Below are 22,696 nucleotides of genomic sequence, written 5' to 3'. Positions count from 1 at the left end.
GCTTCACTGACTATGCTAAAGCTTTTGACTGTGTGGATCACAACAAACTGGAAAATTATTCAAGAGATAGGAATACCAGACCACCTTACCTGCCTCCTGAGAAACCTGTATGGGCGTCAAGAAGCAACAGTTAGAACTGGACATGGAACAATTGACTGCTTCCAAGTTGGGAAAGGAGTACATCAAGGCTGTATATTGTTACTTTGGTTGTTTAACATATATGCAGAGTACATCATGACAAACCCTGGGCTGGATGAAGCACAAGCTGGAATCAAGATTGCAAGGAGAAACATCAATAACCTCAGATATGCAGATGACACCACCCTTAGGGCAGAAAGTGAAGAGGAACTAAAGAGACTCTTGATGAAAGTGAAAGAGCAGAGTGAAAAAGTTGGCTTAAAACTCAAACATTTAAAAAACTAAGATCATGGCATCTGGCCCCATCACTTCATGGCAAATAGATGGGGAAACAATGGAAACAGTGAGAGACTTTATTTTCTTGGGCTCCAAAATCACTGCAAATGCTGACTGCAGCCATGAAATTAAAAGGTGCGTGTTCCTCAAAGAAAAGCTATGACCAGTCCAGACAGCATATTAAAAAGCAGAGACAATATTTTGCCAACAAAGGTCCATCTAGTCAAAGCTATGGTTTTTCCAGCAGTCATGTATGGATGTGAGAGTTGGACCATAAAGAAGGCTGAGGGCCAAAGAATTGCTGCTTTTGACCTGTGGTGTTGGAGAAGGCTCTTGAGAGTCCCTTGAACGGCACGGAGATCCAACCAATCAAGCCTAAAGGAAATCAGTCCTGAATATTCATTGGAAGGACTGATGCTGAAGCTCCAGTACTTTGGCCACCTGATGCGAAGAGCTGCCTCATTAGAACAGACCCTGATGCTGGGAAAGATTGAAGGCAGAAGGGGATGACAGAGGATGAGATGGTTGGATGGCATCACCGACTCAATGGATGTGAGTTTGAGCAAGCTTTGGGAGATGGTGAAGGACAGGGAAGCCTGGCGTGCTGCAATCCATGGGGTCGCAAAGGGTCAGACATGACTGAGCAACTGAAAAATAACAAACGGCAACCTCAGAAAGGCTGGACCACTGAGGGCTCAAACCCCTTAGGAACGAAGGTGTCAGTCACCTTGACAAGTAAAGAGTCCTAATCAGCTGAATTATGGGCTAAAGATAAAGGGAATATGAAATAAAATTACAAGAAGGAAGATATAACACCAACCATTTATTTCATGTAACTGACCACAGAAGTTAGAACGGTAGCATCTTCCCAAACTGTCTTCCTTGCCGCACCACGTATATATTTACATATTAAGTAAGTTTTTTGGGTTTTTATTCCAGGTTTGTTGGCAATAGTTAGCTTCATCATTTAGCCAATAAATAAACCAATATGGGTTCTGACTGATGGGAAAGAGGAATAAACATCACACAGAAATCTCGGGTGTGGAGCTCGGATGTGAGACGTGGCTTCTCTTTCTTGGAGGAGGTACTAAGCATATTTCACCTGTAGTTGGAAGAGCTGTGTTCTTGCAAAAGCTCGTCATTGCTTGGAAGTTTATGGAAGAAGGAAGCCAACAGGAAACCTTCAGTGGACCTCGCTAACTCGTTTCCACCCCCCCAAAACTACTGACCATCTTCCCTGGGCTTTGGTAACTTCCCACACTTTGTTAAGTCCCACTTTTCCAAGGTAAAAACACGGAAGCACCCCAGGCTCCCTGGTTCGCCGGTAACCGGGATGTGGCCATGGGACCTGTGGTGAGCTCAGAGGAGGACAGTGCCATGGCCACAGGCCAGGCTGCCATGCTCCTGCAGGCTCAGTCCTGAGCTTCACAGATGGCAGCTGAAAGGGCTCATGTACCAAGGCCATCCTCCGCCATCTTTTTTAAAAAATAAGATCCTTTCTTTGCTTATTTTTTAAATTTGGCTGTGTTGCTTGGGTCTTGGCTGCAGCCCTCGGGGTCTCTCACCGTGGCCTGCAGGATTCTCTCCAGTTGTGGCTCGCGGGCTTTAGTTGCCCTGTGGGATGTGGGATCTTCATTGCCCAGCAAGGGATGGAACCTGTGGCCTGAGTTGATGGGCGGATTCTTAGCCACTGGAACCACCGGGGAAGCTCCACCCTGCATCCCGAGGCTGAGGCTGTGCTGCCTTGCGCAGCTTCAGAGCCAGGCCGCCTGGCTCTCCCACAGGCAGATCCTGTGAACCACCTATAATGTCTTTACCCAACAGCTTTTCCACTGAAGAGCCAGACTAGTGCCAGCTAGTCTCAAGGAGAAATGAAATTAAACAAAGCCTATCCCTGGTGGCTCAGAAGGTAAAGCACCTGCCTGCAATGTGGGAGACCCGGGTTCGATCCCTGGGTTGGAAATGGCAACACACTCCAGCACTCTTGCCTGGAGAATCTCATGGACAGAAGAGCCTGGCAGGCCACAGTCCATGAGGTTGCAAAGAGTCAGACACGACAGAGCGACTTCACTTTCACTTTTCTTTTCACAAGGCAACTAAGGTTCCTGACCTCAAAAGTCTTTAAGCTGAAGATGATCACACTTTTGTTTTCAAAAGGTCACTTTAGAAGCACTTTGGAAGCGAGATGTGGATGAACTGAAAGGGAAATCAGGAGGTCGTGGTAGAGATTCAAGAGCGGATTAAGTAGGGCCTTGACCCGGAATGACACTGAGAAAAAGTGAGAAATTTGAAAAAGGTGAATGACCCAGTACAAAGGTAAGCACTGGCTGCAAACACACAGCTCAGTCAGCGAACACATAAAGACAGAGAGATAAAAATCAAAGGGCAAGACATTTTTGTACTTTTATTTTTGGCCTGCCAGACTGGCAAAAATGAAAAATACTGGTAACACCCAATATTGGCAAGGCCAAGAGGAAAAATATTAATGAGGTAGAGTTGACAGAAATTGACAGTTAAGTCTTAAAAAAAAAAAAACTTTCTTCCAACATTAATTTTACTAAATCAATTGAAGTTATTCCAGGTGACTTAAGAAGGATGACGCTGTTGGCAAATGTCTATGCTATGCTCTTTGCTGACTGAGTTTGTGTCAGCAGTCTCTGTATTCCTCAGTATTTTATGATTAAGGAAATGGCCTCAAAGTAATTTATGTTAGTTTTTAATAAGGATAACTTAGAGCATGAAACGCCGGCTGACTTCAGTCCGCCCAGCATCACATGTTAAGTGTCTACCCCAGGATGAAGATGAAGCACAATATCATTACTCAGATCTGGAAATAAGAAAGGTAAGAAACTCACACGCATGAGAGAAGACAGCCAACTTACACAAAAGCGAAAACCACACAACTTTCACCCAAGCCACCAAGACAGTAAGAGCAACTCTGTTTTCAGGGCACATGAGGCACCAAACAGAACACTGAGGAGGAAACAGGCAGGGCTTTCCTTCCGGCTCGGGGCTCTGAAAGTGCTTTTGGAAAAAGGCATTTAAAGTAAGACTAGGGAGCAGCCAAGTGATGCTGATATTAAACAGTCTGCATGGGCGCCATCACCGTGTGTGCCCACTTCGTCCTGGCAGGCGTACCTGGCTCAGGAGATGATAAGCCTTGGCCCCCTGTGGAAGGCAGCCTTGGGGAGATGGGTGGACAGTGCTCTGACCTTTAGAAATGAACAGTTTGCAATGAGGTGAAGCAGAGTTATCTGTTTCTGCTCTTGAGTTAAGCAGCATGGAAATTTGAAGGAAAAAAAAAAAAAAGAGGCTGTGGGGTGACAATCCCTCAATCTTTACCACCAAAGAGAGGGAGAAATGAAATCACAGATAAAATTATTACATTACAGTCATAATACAGTGGCCAAGGTTATAAAGTGCTGTGAGCGAGGAAGACGGGAATCTGAGGGAGACTCTGGAGAAGAAGTGTTTGAGCTAGGTCTTAAAAGCTGGGTAACAGGAGCTTTCCCGACAAAAGAGAAACCTGAAAATGTAAAGGCACAGAGGTGTCAAGAATGCAGGTTTGCAGGAAATAGAAAAGGGAGCTGTGGGAGGAGACAGGGCAGGAGAGGTGAGTTGCAGCAGGCTTGGCCTTCCTGGGAAGAGGAGAGCGACATCCATGCATGTAACTTGTCACCTGGACAAACAGTTCTTAAGAACCAAAAAATGTGCTATGGATTATAAAAGAGGCAGAACCTGTTTTGCCTCTGACCCATTTGCAGAGATGAACATGAATCAAATGGTGTGAACCAAAGCTCAGGGTGCTGGCGGGCCTGGAACCTGGGGACTGTGGACAAGGATATGCTTCCCTACAGGAGGACCTGGAGTGGAGAGTGGACGGAGGCAGAGGGACAGGGAGGGCCCGCACCAGCACAGGCCCCTGGGGTGAGTGCCAGAGAGGGATCAAGGTCGCTGCGCTGCAGCACGAAAGAAGGAACAGTCAGCACAAGATGAGGCTGGTGAGGTGGTCCCCTCAGAGTACCAGCCTTCACCCTGGAGCCCAGGGGCAAGCCTGAAGGGCTTTGTACGCAAGATGAGGCTGTGACGTGAAGAGAAGGCCTTACCCTAACTCGGGTGCTGACCGCAGGGGCACATCAGCTGGCGTGGACGCAGGGGCACCAGCGAGGGGGCTGCTGGCGGCGTCCAGTGTCCAGCAAGGTGGGGTCGAGGACCGGCCGGAGGCAGCAGAAAGGGGGCCAGATAAGGTGGGGGCTGCAGAAGGCAAGCTCAGAGGTCATCTGTCCCCAGAAGCACAAAGAAGGAAGATGGGCTGTCACGCTGAGGTGACTTTCCAAGAGGGATACTTCGCACAACTTTTCCACCCAAGAGTGGGCAGCACACTGTTGCATCAGCAGCCCCTGCCTCCCTCCAGCCATCAACCACACGACTAATCCCCGACAGCGAAGCCTGGCATTCATCCCACGAATGTGCCTCAGAGGCTCCAGAACGCAAAAAGAGGCTTCGCGTTTGTAGTTGTATGTTAAATAAACCAAGCCACAGGCAAATTACTTGCAATATATATATCACACGAAGTATGAATATCCTTAATTAATGAGCTCTTACAAACCAATAAAAGTATGAACATGAAACAGAAATATTAGGATTTCCCTGGTGGTGCAGGGGATGTGGGCTCGAGCCCTGGCTGGGGAACTAAGATCCCACATGCCAAGGAGCAACTAGGTCCAACTGCTGAGCCCACACACCACAGCTAGAGTCTGTGCACCACGAGGGAAAACTGCACGTGATGCAACGGCGACCCTTCATGCTGCAGCTGAGCCCTGACACAGCCAAATAAACAGACAGACAGACAGACAGAAATATTATAAAGAAATTGAAGTGTGCAAATATCTAGATCATCAGGATGCCCACTGTACCACCGTTCACAACAGCGGAAGTACTAGATTCAACCGAAATGTCCCAGTGATAAATTAGACTGTGGACACTTGATGGACTTCTATGTAGTTATTAAAAATAGTAATGTGGACCTCAAGTGGCCAAAACAAACCTTGAAAAATGGTAACAAAGTTGGAAGAGTCACATTTTTCAATTTCAAAACTTACTACAAAGCTATGGTAATCAAAGCAGTGTGGTACTGGCATAAAGACAGACATACACCCCAGTGGAATAGAAGAGAGAGCCCGGAAATAAGCTCTTATAACTGTGGTCAAATCATTTTCAATAATGATGCAAAGGCCACCCAGTGGGGCAAAGGACAGGTTTTTCAACAAATGGCACTGGGAAAACTGGATAGTAAAAGAACAAAGTCAGACCCTGAACTTAAACCATATAAAAGATTAACTCGAAATGAATCAAAGGCCTAATTTAAGAGCAGTCCACAAAACTCTTAGAAGAAAAAAACAGGGAAAATCTCCGTGACATTGAATCTAGCAATGATTTCATGGATGTGACATCACTGGGTTACATTAAAATTAAACATGCTTTTGTGTCAAAGGACATTATAAAGATGATGAAAAGGCTTTGTTTTCTCCATTTCTCTCAGTATGGGAGAAAATATTTGCAAATCATATCTGATAAGAGATGAATATCCAGAAAATATAAAGAATTCCTATAACAACCTAATTAAATACTGGGCAAACAGACAATTCTCCAAAGATACACAAATAGTTAATAAACACATGTAAAGAAGGTCAATATCACTAATTATTAAAGAAATGCATGGCATTGAAACATGTATACTATCATGTGGGAAACAAATCGCCAGTCTGTGTCCAATGCAGGATACAGCATGCTTGGGGCTGGTGCACGGGGATGACCCAGAGAGATGTTATGGGGAGGGAGGTGGGAGGCGGGGTTCATGTTTGGGAACGCATGTACACCCGTGGTGGATTCGTGTCAATGTCTGGCAGAACCAATACAGTATTGTAAAGTAAAATAAAGTAAAAATAAAAATTAAAAAAATAAAATAAAATAAAATAAAGAAATGCAAACCAAAGCCAGAATGTGACATCGCTTCTTATCGATTTAATTTTGAAAATGGTGACACGTGTTTTAAAGGACTTCTATAGGGGCTTCCCTGGTGGCTCAGTGGTAAAGCATCCATCCGCCAGTGCAAGAGACACGGGTTCAACCCCTGGTCCAGGAGGATCCCACGTGTCACAGAGCAACCACGCCCAGTACGCCACAACTACCGAGCCTGCGTGTGTGCTGGAGCTGGGGGACCGCAGCTACCGAGCTCACGTGCCTGGAGCCCAGGCTCCACAGCAGGAAAGACTCCGCAATGAGGCCTGTGCAGTGCTCCAGAGGGGAGCCCACCGGCCACCAGGGGAAAGCCCGCATGACACCCGGGGCTCAGCCCAGCCAAAAATGAATCAAGGACTTTTACATTATGTTAGGTGGGAAAAACAAACTACAAAATTGTGTGTAGAGTAAGATTACTTTTCTGTTTTTAGCAAACTTCCTGCCCACATGAGCCCAAGAAAGGCTCTGGGTTTCATCCTGAGGTGAGAACACCGTGAGTCCCCGCCTGGGAGAGAGGCTGGGAGAGTGGGCAGTTAGCACTTCCCTGAGGAGAAGAGACCAGGGCAGGGACCACCTGAGAGTCGGTGCTGAGCAAGCCATGACCACGGTGGGGCTGGGCTCTCAGAACTCTCTCTGCTCCTTCTCCTTCTGTCTCAGTTACCAAGGGCCACTCACCACGTCTGCTACAGCTTTTCTCAAGACTTCAACTATTCCTAAGCAAAATGCCACAAAGTGTCATCTAATACAATATTGTTTGGACTGAAAATTCTATTTGTTTGAGGCTTTCTGGTGAATAAACTTTATCTGTCTCCTTACCAGTTGTGCCCAAGTACACGATGCAGACTGAGTCTGCCTTTAAAGGGGAGAATGTTAACCGTTCTTTCCCTAAAGAACTATTGCATTAGCATAACCTAGCGCACAGCAACGCAGTACTGACCTCGGAGGATTAACATGGGTTGACTGTATTTGCGCGACAGAGTGCCATGGAACGCTAACTTAAAAAGTTTAAAGAACACAGCAATGATGGAGTGGACAGAACACCGGGCTGAGGGGTCAGGCTCTGCACTTGTCACCCCAGTCCTCCTCCACTGAAAGTGAAAAGGTGAACGTGAAGTCGCTCAGTCTGTCCAACTTTTTGCGACCCCATGGACTGTAGCCTGCCAGACTCCTCCATCCGTGGGATTTCCCAGGCAAGAATACTGGAGTGGGTTGCCATTTCCTTCTCCAGGAGATCTTCCGGACCCAGGGACTGAACCCGGGTCTCCCGCACTACAGGCAGATGCTTCACTGTCTGAGCCACCAGGGAAGTCCTTCATTGAACATATCCCCAAATCTCTGCATCAGGCATGGCCTAAGTGTCAGGGGTGGGGAGAAGGGAGGGGAAGATGCCAGATACAGGAAATGATCTTGGTCCTCAAGAAGATAACATTTTATTCAGGCAACCCCCTTAATCTCACAATCCTCTGCGTCTTCACCCATAACTCAAAGATATTACCATTCTCAGGGTAACAGGGTGTTAGGGTAGGGGGTTAGGATATTCCAACTTCAGTGCCCTTGGCATTTGGGGGACACTGCCTGGTTGGGGGGGGGGGCGCTGCCCTGTACACTGTAGGATATTCAGTGGCATTCCTGGCCCCTACTCACCAGGGGCCAGCAGCTCTCTATCATGGCTCCCACCCCAGTTATGACAATCCAGACTGTCACGGACATTACCAAATGTCCCCTGAGGCAGAACCACCCCCAGCTGAGAACCTCTGAGACAGTGACATATATGAAAGCATTTATAAAAGCATGAAGCCCCAAATCAAGTATTATTGCAAATCTATTTGCAAGACTACTTGTCAAAAAAAATCCTTTAAAGAATTTATAGTTTCCTTAGGAATGTTGTGTTTTCTATTTTTATATACCTTGCCTACCATTAAAAGCCCTTTAGGGCTTTTTGATGAATTTTCTTTACCCAAACAAAGCATCTTCATTAGGCTATATTTTTAAAATGTATCACTATACAACAACACAACTCTGACTCTGACAGTCAGAGTCAAACATAATTGCCATCTCTACAAAGCAGAAATTTTACCCGAAATCAAAGCAGTTCGTGCCTACCTTTTAAGGACAAGGGATTGGATCTTGTGAATTCTGTATCTGATGGCCTGTGCTGTTTACGAACTTGCAAGTACTCCTTCACTCGTGAATCGATGGTTTCTTTTAACAGTAAACAGACTTCCTAAAGTAAATTAAAAAAATTACATATAACTTTCTAATTTAATGCAGTGCAAAAAAAGTCAGTATCATGCATATGGAAAAGCCAGAATCGAACATTTCATTCTGTTTGCTTTTTAGTTTAGCTATGAATAAAGATATTTACATATGTTCATGGATAATGCTGCAGATTTAAATCTGCCACTAAGCTTTGCTTGAAACCATGATGCTGGCTTACTCTGTGATCTAAGAAATATATTTTGCCTCTCTTCATTTCTCTCTGCCTCAGTTTCATATTTCTAAAAGGAAGGTAAAAACATCAATGTAAAAATCAGGGCAAGGAGGTGAGAAAATCAGAGAGAGAAAGGCTGTTTTCATGTAAATATCAACCAATGGGATTATGACAAGTAGAAGACAGAACAGAGCCAACTCTGGCTACAAGTGGGAGCCCCAGAGATGGGGCCACTGGGCAAGGACTGCAGACTGGGAGGAGCCAAAGAGTCGGCACAGTCAGAGGGAGCCCCAGCCAGCCAGGAGGGGCAGTGCCCTGAGGTTTCATGCTGGGACCCATGACACAGTGCCACCAGATTTTCTGATTTAAGAGGAACTAGAGACAGTGATTTTTACACAAAAATTTCCTACTTTTAAAACTTGGTTCAAAAAAACTTTAATATCTAACCACTATAATTGATTAGTTTCTGGGGTTTACAAATCTACTGAAAAGCAACAGCACGGATGGTAAGTTGAACACAGAACTGGAAATCAAGAGTCTGATTTTCTTCCATAGGCTTGTTGATGATATTGTATAAGCTTCTGTGAAAACTGCTCTCTATTCACCTATTCACAGTAAAAAATAATTTAACTTCTTATATTGCTCAAAAGTAAATTAATATTTATTAGGCAACAGAAAAACATGGTTTTAATTGAATGTCAATATCCCAAATTTCTGGAGGTACTGTTTTGAACATATCAGTGTTATTTATAAAAGAGAAAAATAAAACTTAAAGCCTAACTGTACAATGGGATGACACTGCTCACATTAGCTATACTATCAGAAAAATGTAATCTGATGTAGGGAAAGGGAAAATAAAATTGCTCCCAAATCTAAATTTCTTAACGCAGATTAAGAACTGGTGTGTAAGGACGGACAATTCTGGTTCAGTTCCCAAGGACTCTGCAGAAGGTTCAGAGTTTCCAGGTCACCTCAAACCTGTTTCACTGGTTTCTCACGATGCCATCTCAGGTTGATCTCTTAGAATCCTCATAAATTAAAACGAGGACAGAGCTGTAAGCTGCTTTGAAGGGCAACGAGAGCCAAGCTTTTCTTTTGTTGCAAATACACGTACTCCTCAAACAGTATAGAAAACACCTGACTTAATTTACAAACATGAGTTTCTCGATAAAATACAAACTCTGGTCTTCTCCTTCCTGATCTCATTTTGCAGCCCAAAGATGCAATGCCTTGTGGAATACAGAGGTATTCATTTACAGTTGAAGGTTTTGGCATTGTTCGTGCAACAGAAAGGCCGCCTTGCTCATACTGTTGTTTTAACAATTAAAGAATTTTGCTTCACATGCAGGGTTCAACGATGACTGAGCTAGAAAATATGTGAAAGACATACATGGAAACAAGGATTGTTAAAATTTGGCCATAAATGCCCTATAAGGCTAGAACTAAAAATAGGAGGACAAAAACAAAGCCAAGGCCCATATACACAAACTCTCTCCCTGTAGTTACGGGGCTTTCCTTCCACGAGTCAGGTTTGACAAATGGAAGGTGGATCGTGTGTGCTGTGTCGAGGTCCCCTAGTAACTGACCACAGCACACTTGGCGAAGCACTGTTCTCTTCAGAACCAGGGCAAGACAAGGAAAGACAAATTCCCATCTAAACTCGAGCGGCAGCAGGAAGACCAATCAATGAGCAAGAGAGAGGTGTACCCAACATCTCCAGGCTACCAGGGGTTCCTTTGTGCTTCCCAGGTTTACAAGGGGAACAGCCTGAGTTCAGCTGTTTGGGTACAAAGACTACTCAGGCTGGACTCAAAATAAACACGTGTTTAATACATGTGATGAGATCCTTTTCTGAACAGGAACAGGATATTCCTAAGACTTTCACTACTCAAAGTGACTGTTAAAATGCAATCAAACTGATTGCTCATGAAATCCCAATCTTGAGATGATCTAATAATTTAAAAAACATAAAAGGCCTGGGACACTGAACATAGGCTAAAGTCATATCCTCAACTAGCTTTTCTCTTCTCTTAAACACACACACATTATCCCCGATCCATTTTAATGTCAGCGAGCGTATTTGGAAGGAACAGCGTGAGGCAGAAGCCACAGAGCGTCTCCTTGGCTCTTCGCGGAGAGCCCGCTCACGGCCCACAGCGGAGCCCTGCAGGCCCCACTGCGCTCTGAGTCCCTTCGCTAAGGCACGCCCTGTGGCCCCAACACCAGCACAGGTAGGGCAGTGCAGCTGCCTGTGGCACCCTGGAAAATTCTGGCCTCATGCTCTGGCTGGGAAGTGAGTCACCTACTCACAGATTTATTGCAAAGCCTTCCAAATCAACTGACTCTTGGCAAAGCTGACAGCATATTAACACAAAAGGTCTAAAGCCGAGGCGGCAGAGTTGGGAGAGAATGGAGGAAAATCTGGGCCTGGAATGGTGGATTCTAGGATGCTGCTAACGTAAGTCAAACTTCTTGGGTGAGGTCCCCTTGGGTGCATACTGGTCACTTTAGGGGGATGAATTAACTGTTTTGAATCATGGGCACATGTGTTGAGAAGCCAAAGGTTGGAATGACATGAAGGCAGACTGGAGGAGCAGGTGATGGCCTATTAAACACGGAGTCCTGCAGAGCATGGTCCAGCGCTATTCACCTGAATGATGATGTCAACGTCTCAGGCCACCAGCATGATAAATCCCATCACACAGAACCCTGGGCCTTTTTGCTCCCAGTTTGAGGTCACTGGGTATCCTTAGCAAAGTTAGGACAACAGTTCCGTCGCTAAATCATGTCGGACTCTTTGTGACCCCATGAACCACAGCACGCCAGGCCTCCCTGTCCATCACCAACTCCCGGAGTCCACCCAAACCCATGTCCGTTGAGTCGGTGATGCCATCCAACCATCCCATCCTCTGTCGTTCCCTTCTCCTGCCCTCAATCTTTCCAGAATCAGGGTCTTTTCAAATGAGTCAGTTCTCTGTACCAGGTAGCCAAAGTACTGGAGTTTCAGCTTTAGCATCAGGCCTGTCAATGAACACCTAGGACTGATCTCCTTTAGGATGGACTGGTTGGATCTCCTTGCAGTCCAAGGGACTCTCAAGAGTTTTCTCCAACACCACAGTTTAAAAGCATCAATTCTTCAGCACTCAGCTTTCTTTGTAGTCCAACTCTCACATCTATACATGACTATCGCAAAAACCATAGCATTGACTAGATGGACCTTTGTTGGCAAAGTAATGTCTCTGTTCTTTAATATGCTGTCTAGCTTGGTCATAACTTTCCTTCCAAGGAGTAAGCGTCTTTTAATTTCATGGCTGCAATCACCATCTGCAGTGATTTTGGAGCCCCCCAAAATAGAGTCTGACACTATTTCCACTGTTTCCCCATCTATTTCCCATGCAGTGATGGGCCCAGATGCCATGATTTTAGTTTTCTGAATGTTGAGCTTTAAGCCAACTTTTTCACTCTCCTCTTACACTTTCATCAAGAGGCTCTTTAGTTCTTCTTCACTTTCTGCCATAAGAGTTGTGTCATCTGCATATCTGAGGTTATTGATATTTCTCCCACAATCTTGATTCCAGCTTGTGTTTCTTCCAGTCCAGCGTTTCTCATGGTGTACTCTCCATATAAGTTAAATAAGCAGGGTGACAATATACAGCCTTGACGTACTCCTTTTCCTATTTGGAACCAGTCTGTTGTTCCATTTCCAGTTCCAACTGTTGCTTCCTGACCTTCATATAGGTTTCTCAAGAGGCAGGTCAGGTGGTCTGGTATTCCCATCTCTTTCAGAATTTTCCACAGTTTATTTTGATCCACACAGTCAAAGGCTTTGGCATAGTCAATAAAGCAGAAATAGATGTTTTTCTGGAACTCTCTTGCTTTTTCAATGATCCAGTGGATGTTGGCAATTTGATCTCTGGTTCCTCTGCCTTTTCCAAAACCAGCTTGAACATCTGGAAGTTCATGGTTCACGTATTGCTGAATCCTGGCTTGGAGAATTTTGAGCATTACTTTACTAGCATGTGAGATGAGTACAATTGTGTGGTAGTTTGAGCACTCTTCGGCATTGCCTTTCTTTCAGATTGGAATGAAAACTGACCTTTCCCCGTCCTGTGGCCAAGGCTGAGTTTTCCAAATTTGCTGGCATACTGAGTGTAGCACTTTCACAGCATCATCTTTCAGGATTTGAAAGCGCTCAACTGGAATTCCATCACCTCCACTAACTTTGTTCGTAGTGATGCATCCTAAGGCCCACTTGACTTCACATTCCAGAATGTATGGCTCTAGGTGAGTGTGAGTGATCACACCTTTGTGATTATCTGTGTCATGAAGATCTTTTTTGTATAGTTGTTCTGTGTATTCTTGCCACCTCTTCTTAATATCTTCTGCTTCTGTTAGGTCCATACCATTTCTGTCCTTTATTGCGCCCATCTTTGCATGAAATATTCCCTTGGTATCTCTAATTTTCTTGAAGAGATCTCTAGTCTTTCCCATTCTGTTGTTTTCTTCTATTTCTTTGCACTGATCGCTGAGGAAGGCTTTCTTATCTCTCATTGCTATTCTTTGGAACTCTGTATTCAGATACTTATATCTATCCTTTTCTCCTTTGTTTTTCACCTCTCTCCTTTTCACAGCTATTTGTAAGGTCTCCTTAGACAGCCATTTTGCTTTTTTGCATTTCTTTTCCATGGGGATGGTCTTGATCCCTGTCTCCTGTACAATATTATGAACCTCCGTCCATAGTTCATCAGGCACTCTGTCTATCAGATCTAGGCCCTTAAATCTATTTCTCATTTCCATTGTATAGTCATAAGGGATTTGATTTAGGTCATACCTGAATGGTCTAGTGGTTTTCCCCACTTTCTTCAATTTAAGTCTGAATTTGGCAACAAGGAGTTCATGATCTGAGCCACAGTCAGCTCCCAGTCTTGTTTTTGCTGACTGTATAGAATTTCTCCATGTTTGGCTGCAAAGGATATAATCAGTCTGATTTTGGTGTTGACCATCCAGTGATGTCCAAGTGTAGAGTCTTCTCTTGTGTTGTTGGAAGAGGGTGTTTCCTATGACCAGCGCGTTCTCTTGGCAAAACTCTATTAGCCTTTGCCCTGCTTCATTCTGTACTCCAAGGCCAAATTTGCCTAATTTGCCTATTACTCCAGGTGTTTCTTGACTTCGTACTTTTGCATTCCAGTCCCCTATAATGAAAAGGACATCCTTTTGGGGTATTAGTTCTAGAAGGTCTTCTAGGTCTTCATAGAACTGTTCAACTTCAGCTTTTTCAGTGTTACTGGTTGGGGCATAGGCTTGGATTACCATGATATTGAATGGTTTGCCTTGGAAATGAACAGAGATTAACAACGTACTAATAATATTATCCTTTGACTGAAAATATATTACTTATAAATTTTCTTTTGGGAGATTTCTAGTTATCTCCAAAAGCTGACTAAAAACAGTTATCACAGTTAAGGGGTAAAAAAGTGGTACCAAAAAGTACCACCATCACTAGTTTTTTCTTCATATACCACCTTGTAATAAAATTTATTTCCAGCTCTAAAAAGCTACTGTGAACAACAAATATCATGTAAGATTCCAAAGGCTGTTACATTTGGAAAGTTACGTAAAAGCCACAGGCTCACTATGGTGCTCGCTCATAAGGAGGGGTCTGGAGAAGGAAGCCAAGCGTGAGCTGGAGGCACCTTCTGCCTTTGCCGCAGCAGCACTTGGTGGGACCTCAGAAATGAGAGCTGGGAGGGACTCAGCCAGGGTCTGGGAGCACCCCTCAGCCACAGAGGCGGCGGCTGAGGTTCGAGCAGGTCCAACACCACAATCCTGTCCTACAATCGTTTTACTGACTGACCACCAGCTTAGCAACTGGCCACTGTAAGAGGAGGGCTGCTGTCACCCATCCCTATACTTTTCCAAAGGATCATGTGGTACAGGAGAAGATTTCAGACAGGTGACAAAGCCAGCCTGTGTCAACCCCACACCTGCTCCAGGGGCTCGGTCCATCCATTACGACCAGTGAGGATTACAATCCCTGCTTACCTGGAAAAGTCACTTTAACTTCTTCTTCTTCATCGTCATCTTTTTTTTTTTTTTTTTTTAATACAAAGAACCCTTTCCCTCAAACAAGAGGTGGGGAATTTCTGGCTTAAATACTAGAGTGGCAAATGAAATATATGAAATAGATGGATGTGTCAGTTTCTGAAGGAACAACAACAGAAAAGGCAGGTGTATGTCTGCTGTGGGAAAGAAAACCCTTCTTCAAGGATTAAATAGCACTCAAGATTTACTGTCCATTAATGAAAATGAAAGCTGGAAAAAAAGCTAATGTTCCTTTGAAGAGCAGCTCCTGTATTTAAAATAGTGAAAAGTTTTAAGGACCTACTGTATAGCACAGCAAACTAACTATATTCAATATCAATACCACAGCGAACTAACTATATTCAATATCAAGTAATAATCTATAATGGAAAAGAATCTGAAAAGAATATACGCGTGTGTGTGTGTGTGTGTGTGTGTGTACAACTGAATCACTTGTTGTACACCTGAAACATGGTAAATCAACGACATTTCAATTTAAAAAAATAGAGAAAAGTTTCCTGGTACCTCTTTCTTCTGTTGAGAAAACCAGCTAGTATCTTTGCTTGAACCTTGCGGCAATACATGAAGATCCACCAGGACAGCCAAGTTCCCACACTGAAAGACATTAATGAAAGACTTAGCTCACACCCAGTGAACAATGAGAGAAAAGCTCACAAATTCCTATGTGGTTGCTCATGATGAAAGAGCAACAAAGTTCACTGCTGGACAAAAACGTTAATATGCGGTATGATAAAACTCATAACTTGTTGCTTTTTGCAATTTTAATATTTATTATAGAAATGGGGAGAAATTTAATTTTAATCAGGACAGGAAAGAGAAAAAACCTATCTCTGCACTATAAGTTGACGGAGGATGCCCAGAAATTCAGCAGTTAACACTGAGAAGATTTAAAAAAGGTCAGTGCCAGGTAGGCTCCAGAAAAGGAGTCTGGTAGACACATACAGGGAAATTCTTTCTTCCAGGTGGGACAGAGCAGACAGAAGTAACTGCATTTTCAGACCAACAAAAGGATTGGCTGGGACTGTACATCTTGGAATAGAAATAGAAGCATGGACGGATGAAAATAGGCAAGGCAGATGCTGAATGACAGTATCAAAACTAAGTTTCATTAAAATATGCCTCAAAACTGTATAAAATCAGTCTTTATTTTTCTATAGGCTAGTGCTATCTAGTACTGTGGAAGAAATGAAAACATCTCTATCTGCACTGGTAAATAGGGAAGAAAATAGCCTCATGTGTTACTGAGCGTTTGAAATGTGGCTTCTGTTGACTGAGAAGCTGAATTTTTAATTTTACCTAATTTCAATCTAATTTAAAAAGCCACAGAACCAGTAGCTCTGTGGCATGGCTACAGACCCTATAAAAAGATGTAGCTTCATAAAACCTCACACTATGTGAATAAAGTAACTTGAGAATCTCAAGATAAATGGATGAACTAAACTAACTTAGAAAAGTATTACTGGTTGGTTTATGGTCAGCAGGGAAATTCAATTTTGTAGCCCTTTTGCAAAAGTTCTTTTTTTTTTTTTTAAATTCTGTGCGATAATTCAACGGTAGAAAAAAATATTTACAGCAAATAGTGAGAATATGAGACAAAATATGGGAAAAAACCTGCAACTTGACACCTACCTCACACCATAAAAAGAAACTGATTTGAGATGAATCACAGACCTAAACATTAAAAAAAAAAAATACCATCTATCTTCCCAACCTTGGGGTAGGAAATGATTTCTTAGACAAGACTCAGAAAGTATTAAATATATATAAAAAAATCACTACCTAAAAACTTTGGTTCATCAAATGACATCATTAATAAAATGGATATGTGTGTCACAGACTGGGAGAAAATATTCATAAACGCATATGAATGAGATAAAGGACTGGTGCCCAAAATATGTAAAAACTACTCCTACAAATTGATGTTATAAAAACAACTCAAGTTTGAACAGACACTCCATGACAAAGATAAACAACTGGTGAATAAGCACGTGGAAAAGTGTTCAACATTATCATTCATCAAGTAAATGCAAATTAACACTCACTACTAAGTGGCACAACTACATTCCTAACACAGTGCCAGCAGGGATAAAGACTGGCGCGTGTCACACGCAGGTTAAGGATGGGAGCGACCCACACTCACACACTGCTTGCTAGTGGAAACGGAAAATGGATCAACCACCTTGGCAAATGTTTGCTCCCTATAGTTAAACAAATTTATTTACCATATGAGCCAGCAATTTTACCTCAGGTGTTTATCTGCAAGAGATGAAACATGTGCACACAGAGGCATGTATACAAATGTGCATGAAAGTTTTAATTTCGAGAGTCGAAATGGAAGACAACCCAGAAGTCTCTCACCAGGAGAATATATTAATACAAATTGTGATATATTTCAAAGCACTGACCGGCTCAACATGGAATGATCTCAGTAACACAGCGCTGAGCTAAGTGAGGCTAAAATGAGAACTGTATGGCTCCATTTATATGAAGTCTTAGGAAAACAAGTTTAAATCCATGGTCAAAATAATCAGCACAGTGACTGCCTGGGCAGAGACTGACTGGTGTGGTGGTGATGGGATTGTTCTGTCTTGTGATACAAGTAAAATCAGTTCATTTCACTGCACACATCAATAATACACCATTTTTAAAATACTGTGTAAAGATACATTCAAATTTGTTGACAGTTACTTTAAATGCAAATATTATGTCCCTGAAAATGTGTGGGAATAAGTGAACTTTGGTCTGGGTCATAAATCGTGAAGTAAGATAAAAGATGGTCTCCCGCAATGTCAAACAGCACAGTGTTACCCACAGAATTACAGTTTAATGGCTTGCAATCAGCATTTTAAAGAAACAGAAATGGGATAAAAGCTATCAATGTGTCACATGGTAAAGTTAAGTCTTGTTTTGTGAAACTTAAGTATGAGTGTACTGAGTTATGATATAAAGCCTAATTTTTACTGTGGGCTGTGGTAAAAAGGTTTGAAAACCATATCCAAATATGTTATTTTAAACGTTTCTTCTCTGTTATCAATCTAACCTTTAAGGAATATGCTGCCACCCGGTGGAGGTAGCACGCCACAACCGCAGGATCTCAGCCAAGGGTTATTAACCTTCATGCGACACAGACCTCCTGGGTCGGTGGCGAAGCTGATGAAACCTGCCCATAAGAATGTTTTTAATGCTTGGAGACACAGTGCACATAACTAAACAGAAAACCAATTACACCGAAGTACAGTTATTCATGTTTTGAAAATTTGTGATATAGCAATGGATATACTTGCTCAATAAAGCACTGGCTATTACTATACTTTGGTCACCTGACACAAAGAGCCGACTCATGCGAAAAACACCCTGATGCTGGGAAAGATTGAGGGGCAGGAGGAGAAGGGGACGACAGAGGATGAGATGGTTGGATGGCATCACCGACTCAATGGACTTAGGTTTGAGTAAACTCTGGGAGTTGGTGAAGGACGGGGAGGCCTGGTGTGCTGCAGTCCATGGGGTCGCAAAGAGTCGGACACAACCTAGCGACTGAACAGTAACAATCTATAAATCCAAAGCAGTGACGAACACATGTGATGTTTTCAGATATCTGCCACAATTATAATACAATATGGAAAGAGCTGTGACTTCTAATGGTAACAGATACCACTAATACTACTGTCTTCTGAAAACTTCATTCATAATAAAAACAAAATTTATTAGAACTCGGTCAAAATACGGATGGAACTTTTCTCCCATGGAAGCTCAGTGCCCTCTGAATCCTCTCATGGGCTCTCGGGGCTCCAGAGACCCCAGAACAAGAGCCCCTCCAAAGAGGGCAGACGTGCCACACACACATTCTACCCGGTCTCCTGTGAGCATTCCGCCCGACTGCTCCGTCAAGCTAAGTTCTCTGCTATCCCTTTGTCATCAGCAAGGATGATTTTCCAAATTAAAAAAAAAAAATAGCGATGGTTTTATACACAATGGAATGTTACACAGCCATTAAAAAGAATGAGATAATGCCATCCGCAGCAACATGGACGGACCTGGAGAGTGCCATGCTGAGTGAAGTGAGTCAGACAGGGAAGGAGGACTATCATGAGATCCTTTGTATGTGGAATCTAAAAAGAAATGATGCAAATGAGCTCACAAAACAGAGGCGCACAGTCTTAGAGAAGGAACTTCAGGGTACCAGGGTGGGGCAGGGAGGATGGGGGTGAGGGATAGTCAGGGAGTTCGGGACGGACATGTGCACACTGTGATATTTAGAATGGCTAACCAACAAGGACCCACTGTATAGCACACAGAACTTTGCTCAATGTTATGTGGCAGCCTGGATGGAGAAGAGTTTGGGGGAGAATGAAGATATGTATATGTCTGGCTGAGTCTCTTTGCTGCTCACCTGAAACTATCACAACATTCTTAATTGAGTATACCCCAATACAAAACAAAACATTAAAAAAAATAGTGATGTTTCAACAACCTGATCTGATACTATGTAGTATCTTTCTAAAAAGAACTGAATATTAAGGTCCAATTTGCTATTTTTTTCATCATTTGTGAAGGCTTCCCTGATAGCTCAGTTGGTAAAGAATCCACCTGCAATACAGGCGCCCCCAGTTCGATCCCTGGGTTGGGAAGATCCCTTGGAGAAGGGAAAGGCTACCTACTCCAGTATTATGGCCTGGAGAATTCCAAGGACTATACAGTCCATGGGGTCGAAAACAGCTGGACATGACTGAGTGACTTTCACTTTCATTTTTCATTTCATTGTAGCTCTGATCACAAATAAGCTATGTATACATATACACTGCTATACAGACACACACACTGCTGTATTTAAAACAGATAACCAACAAGGACCTACTGCAGAGCATAGGGAACTCCGCTCAATATCCTGAGATAACCTAAATGGGAAAAGAATTTGAAAATGAATAGATACATAGTTGTATAACTGGATCACTTTGCTGTACATCTGAAACTAACAAAACATTGTTAATGTTGGAGTGCTAACCACACTCCAATATAAAACAAAAATTAAAAATAAGCTAGTCTGTTTGCTTATAAGCAGCCTGACCAGAATGTCTTAAAAAAAAAATCACTGACTCTCAGTTTGGTACTTAAACCTTCCTGAGCTTTCTGCCAGACCCTGCCTCCCTGCTCCCACAGAGGGGTGCAGCCAGCCTTCTGAGTTCTCCAGTGAGAACTCTCTGCAGTCCCCACACTAATCACAGGTATTCTGCCTTTCTGAAGTCCCTGCTCTCAAAGCTTTGCTTCTTTTCTCCCATGGGTAAACAGCAGTGAAAAGGGGAAAAAAGCAGGAAAGCCAGCTCTGACGGCAGCCAGCAGCGAGGCCTCCAGCCCTCCCCTCCATGCTTAGCGCCCGCTTCTCCTCTCACCAGCTCTTCTGTGTGGAGCACCAGTGGCTCTCAGAGTCCTCCACACAGGCCACACTCTCTCTTAGCCCAGTGGCTGTAGAGAGAGGAAGCGCTGCATCCCGGCTTGGGCTGGGAGTCAGCCAGCCCAGGGCCGGTCCAGCTTCCTCTCTCCTCCGCCCAGAGATTTCGGCCAAAACCCTGGGAGTCACCCCTCACTCCTTCCTTCCCCTCAGCCTGCAACATCAGCCACCACGTCTGGCCGGTTCTGCTTCTTCAAGAGTTAAATACTCCCCCCCCCCCCCCGCCCCCGCGGCTCCTCGCTCACGTCATCTCCCACTTGGAGCATCAGGACCACTTCTCAGAGACTCAGCCTCCAGCAGAGCCACACCCGCCATGCAGAGGCCCGAGCTCTGCTAAGGCCCCATCCTCACCATCTCCCGCGGCTCCTGGGCACGTGCTCTTTGCTTCCAAAGCAGTGGTGCTCCTGTGCTCAGTGGGCCCCTGCACGTCCCTGAAGGAGTGTGTCCACCCCTTTGGAACTTTTCTGAAGGGTTCACCCCTTCCTCCTCTGGATCAGTGATGTTTCCTGGGCTTATTTCTGCATGAAGTGGCTGCTCCACCAAGGGGCCTCCCGTGCCAGATTGGCAGCTCCTGGGTGGAGACAGTGACCACACCTCTGTCCCTCTGCAACCCCTGGGATCAGCACAGTGCTGGCTCAGAGTGAATGCTTACTGTGCAGAGGCAGGGAAGAAGGGAGGGAGGGAGAGAGGGAGAGGGAGATGGAGGGAGAAGGGCACCCGAGCTCTGAGTTTAGGGCAAAGCACAGCCTCATCTGCAAACTGGGGACTCCCCACTCCAAGGCCAGGGTCATTGAGACAGCCCCAGACACTGATGTGTCAGAAAATCACTTTCTCCCTCCTTATTCTGGAGTGGTGACAACTATGTCATCACCAGTGACAACTGCTCATTTTCCATCTTTTGGAAAAAGGGAATTCAAGGATCCTCAGATTACCTCACCCCAAACTCACTGCCAACCAAGTATGTTGGTGATTTTTCCTATCTCTTGCCTAAGAATTTCAGAGCCGAAACTTAATGAGTACCAAGGCTTCCTCCTCCGGATCAGAGAAATCTTGTCCTCTAATTTTACAATGAAGTGTAAAATAAAAGTGAGGATGCTAACATTTCTCATTCATGCTGGTATCTCAGATACAGGTTCAGAATTCTGAGATGCGTGGAAGGTTCCCCACATTCTCTCATTCATTCATTCATTCAATTATTCATTTCCGCCTGGGGTGTGTGTGTGGGGGGGGGGGGGGTGGTTCAGGGTAAGCCCTGCAGGAGATGGGACCACAGTGCACACCCCTGGACCAGAGGGAGTTCTCAACTCTGCCCGAGGAAGGCCAGGGTGGAGGGGAGGCATCACAGCCGAGTGGTGGAGAAAGCCCCAGAGAGCCTGGGGTGCTCTGGGGACACTTGAGTCTCATTATGTGGACACAGGGCAGGTCAGCAGTTGAGGCCACAGGGCAGGAGGGCTCAGCACACGGAGGAGCAGCAGACGTGCCCTGAGGGGCAAGGAGACGCAAGGCTGGAGGCAGAAACGCCCAGGGCCAGGCTTCCAGTTTCAAAGCCACCACAAAACCCTAATGAGTGGGAGGTGGGAGCTGATGGGGAGGCTCAAGGGGCAGGGGCTGTGTGTGTACCCATGGCGGATTCATGTTGCTATATGGCAGAGATTAACACAGTACTGTAACACAATTATTCTTTAGTTAAAAGTTAAAAATTTATAAAAAAGGAAAAAAATAAACCCAAACAGTCCACACACACACACATACATACATATATATATACATATATATATATACATACATACTATATATATATAAAACCCTAATGAAAGTCAGCAGAAGGCAGCCCTGGGAGAGGGGGGGTGGTGTGAGGACACTTGGAAGACAGGAGCTGCAGCTGGGTACGGGGAGGGAGGGCAAGGGTGGGCGTGTAGGCAGGTCCAGCCATTCCCCTGGGGCAACTCCTACATGAGCTCTGTCACATGTCACTGGCATCATACACCCACCTGGAATGAAGGATTTAAGGCAGCTTGGCTTCCCAAGGCAAAGATTTAAATGGGAAAATAAATAAGGAAATCAAAGGTCAAGACAGAAAATGAAGCCAGCGACAGGTGTGATAGGTCTGAACAACTCTGCTCTCTTTGTGCCAGTTACCAACATGAGAAATAAGAGGCCCATCAGAAGCTGTAAGACAGCTTCGGTACTGAGGTTAACCCAATCCATCCTGATAGGCAATCCAGAAAGACGTTTCTCCTAAAGGCCTTCATAAAAGCACATGGGAATTGTCTTCCCAGAGC

General features: G+C 44.3%; 1 protein-coding gene across 1 annotated transcript in view; it reads right to left on the bottom strand.

The window, feature by feature from the left end:
* SLX4IP (SLX4 interacting protein) overlaps window positions 1–22,696 on the bottom strand; it is a 201,961-nt gene that overhangs the window by 51,568 nt on the left and 127,697 nt on the right. The window contains exons 4-5 of the mRNA XM_052650968.1: window positions 15,473–15,562; window positions 8,539–8,659 (exon numbers count right to left, since the gene is read on the bottom strand). Coding sequence (XP_052506928.1) covers window positions 8,539–8,659; window positions 15,473–15,562 — 211 coding nt within the window. The remainder of the gene's footprint in view (window positions 1–8,538; window positions 8,660–15,472; window positions 15,563–22,696) is intronic.

Source organism: Budorcas taxicolor, chromosome 13 (genome assembly GCF_023091745.1).
Source record: "Budorcas taxicolor isolate Tak-1 chromosome 13, Takin1.1, whole genome shotgun sequence".
Taxonomy (NCBI): Eukaryota; Metazoa; Chordata; class Mammalia; order Artiodactyla; family Bovidae; genus Budorcas; species Budorcas taxicolor.
Note: the sequence above shows the minus strand (reverse complement) of the source record. Positions and strands in the feature narration are given on the sequence as shown.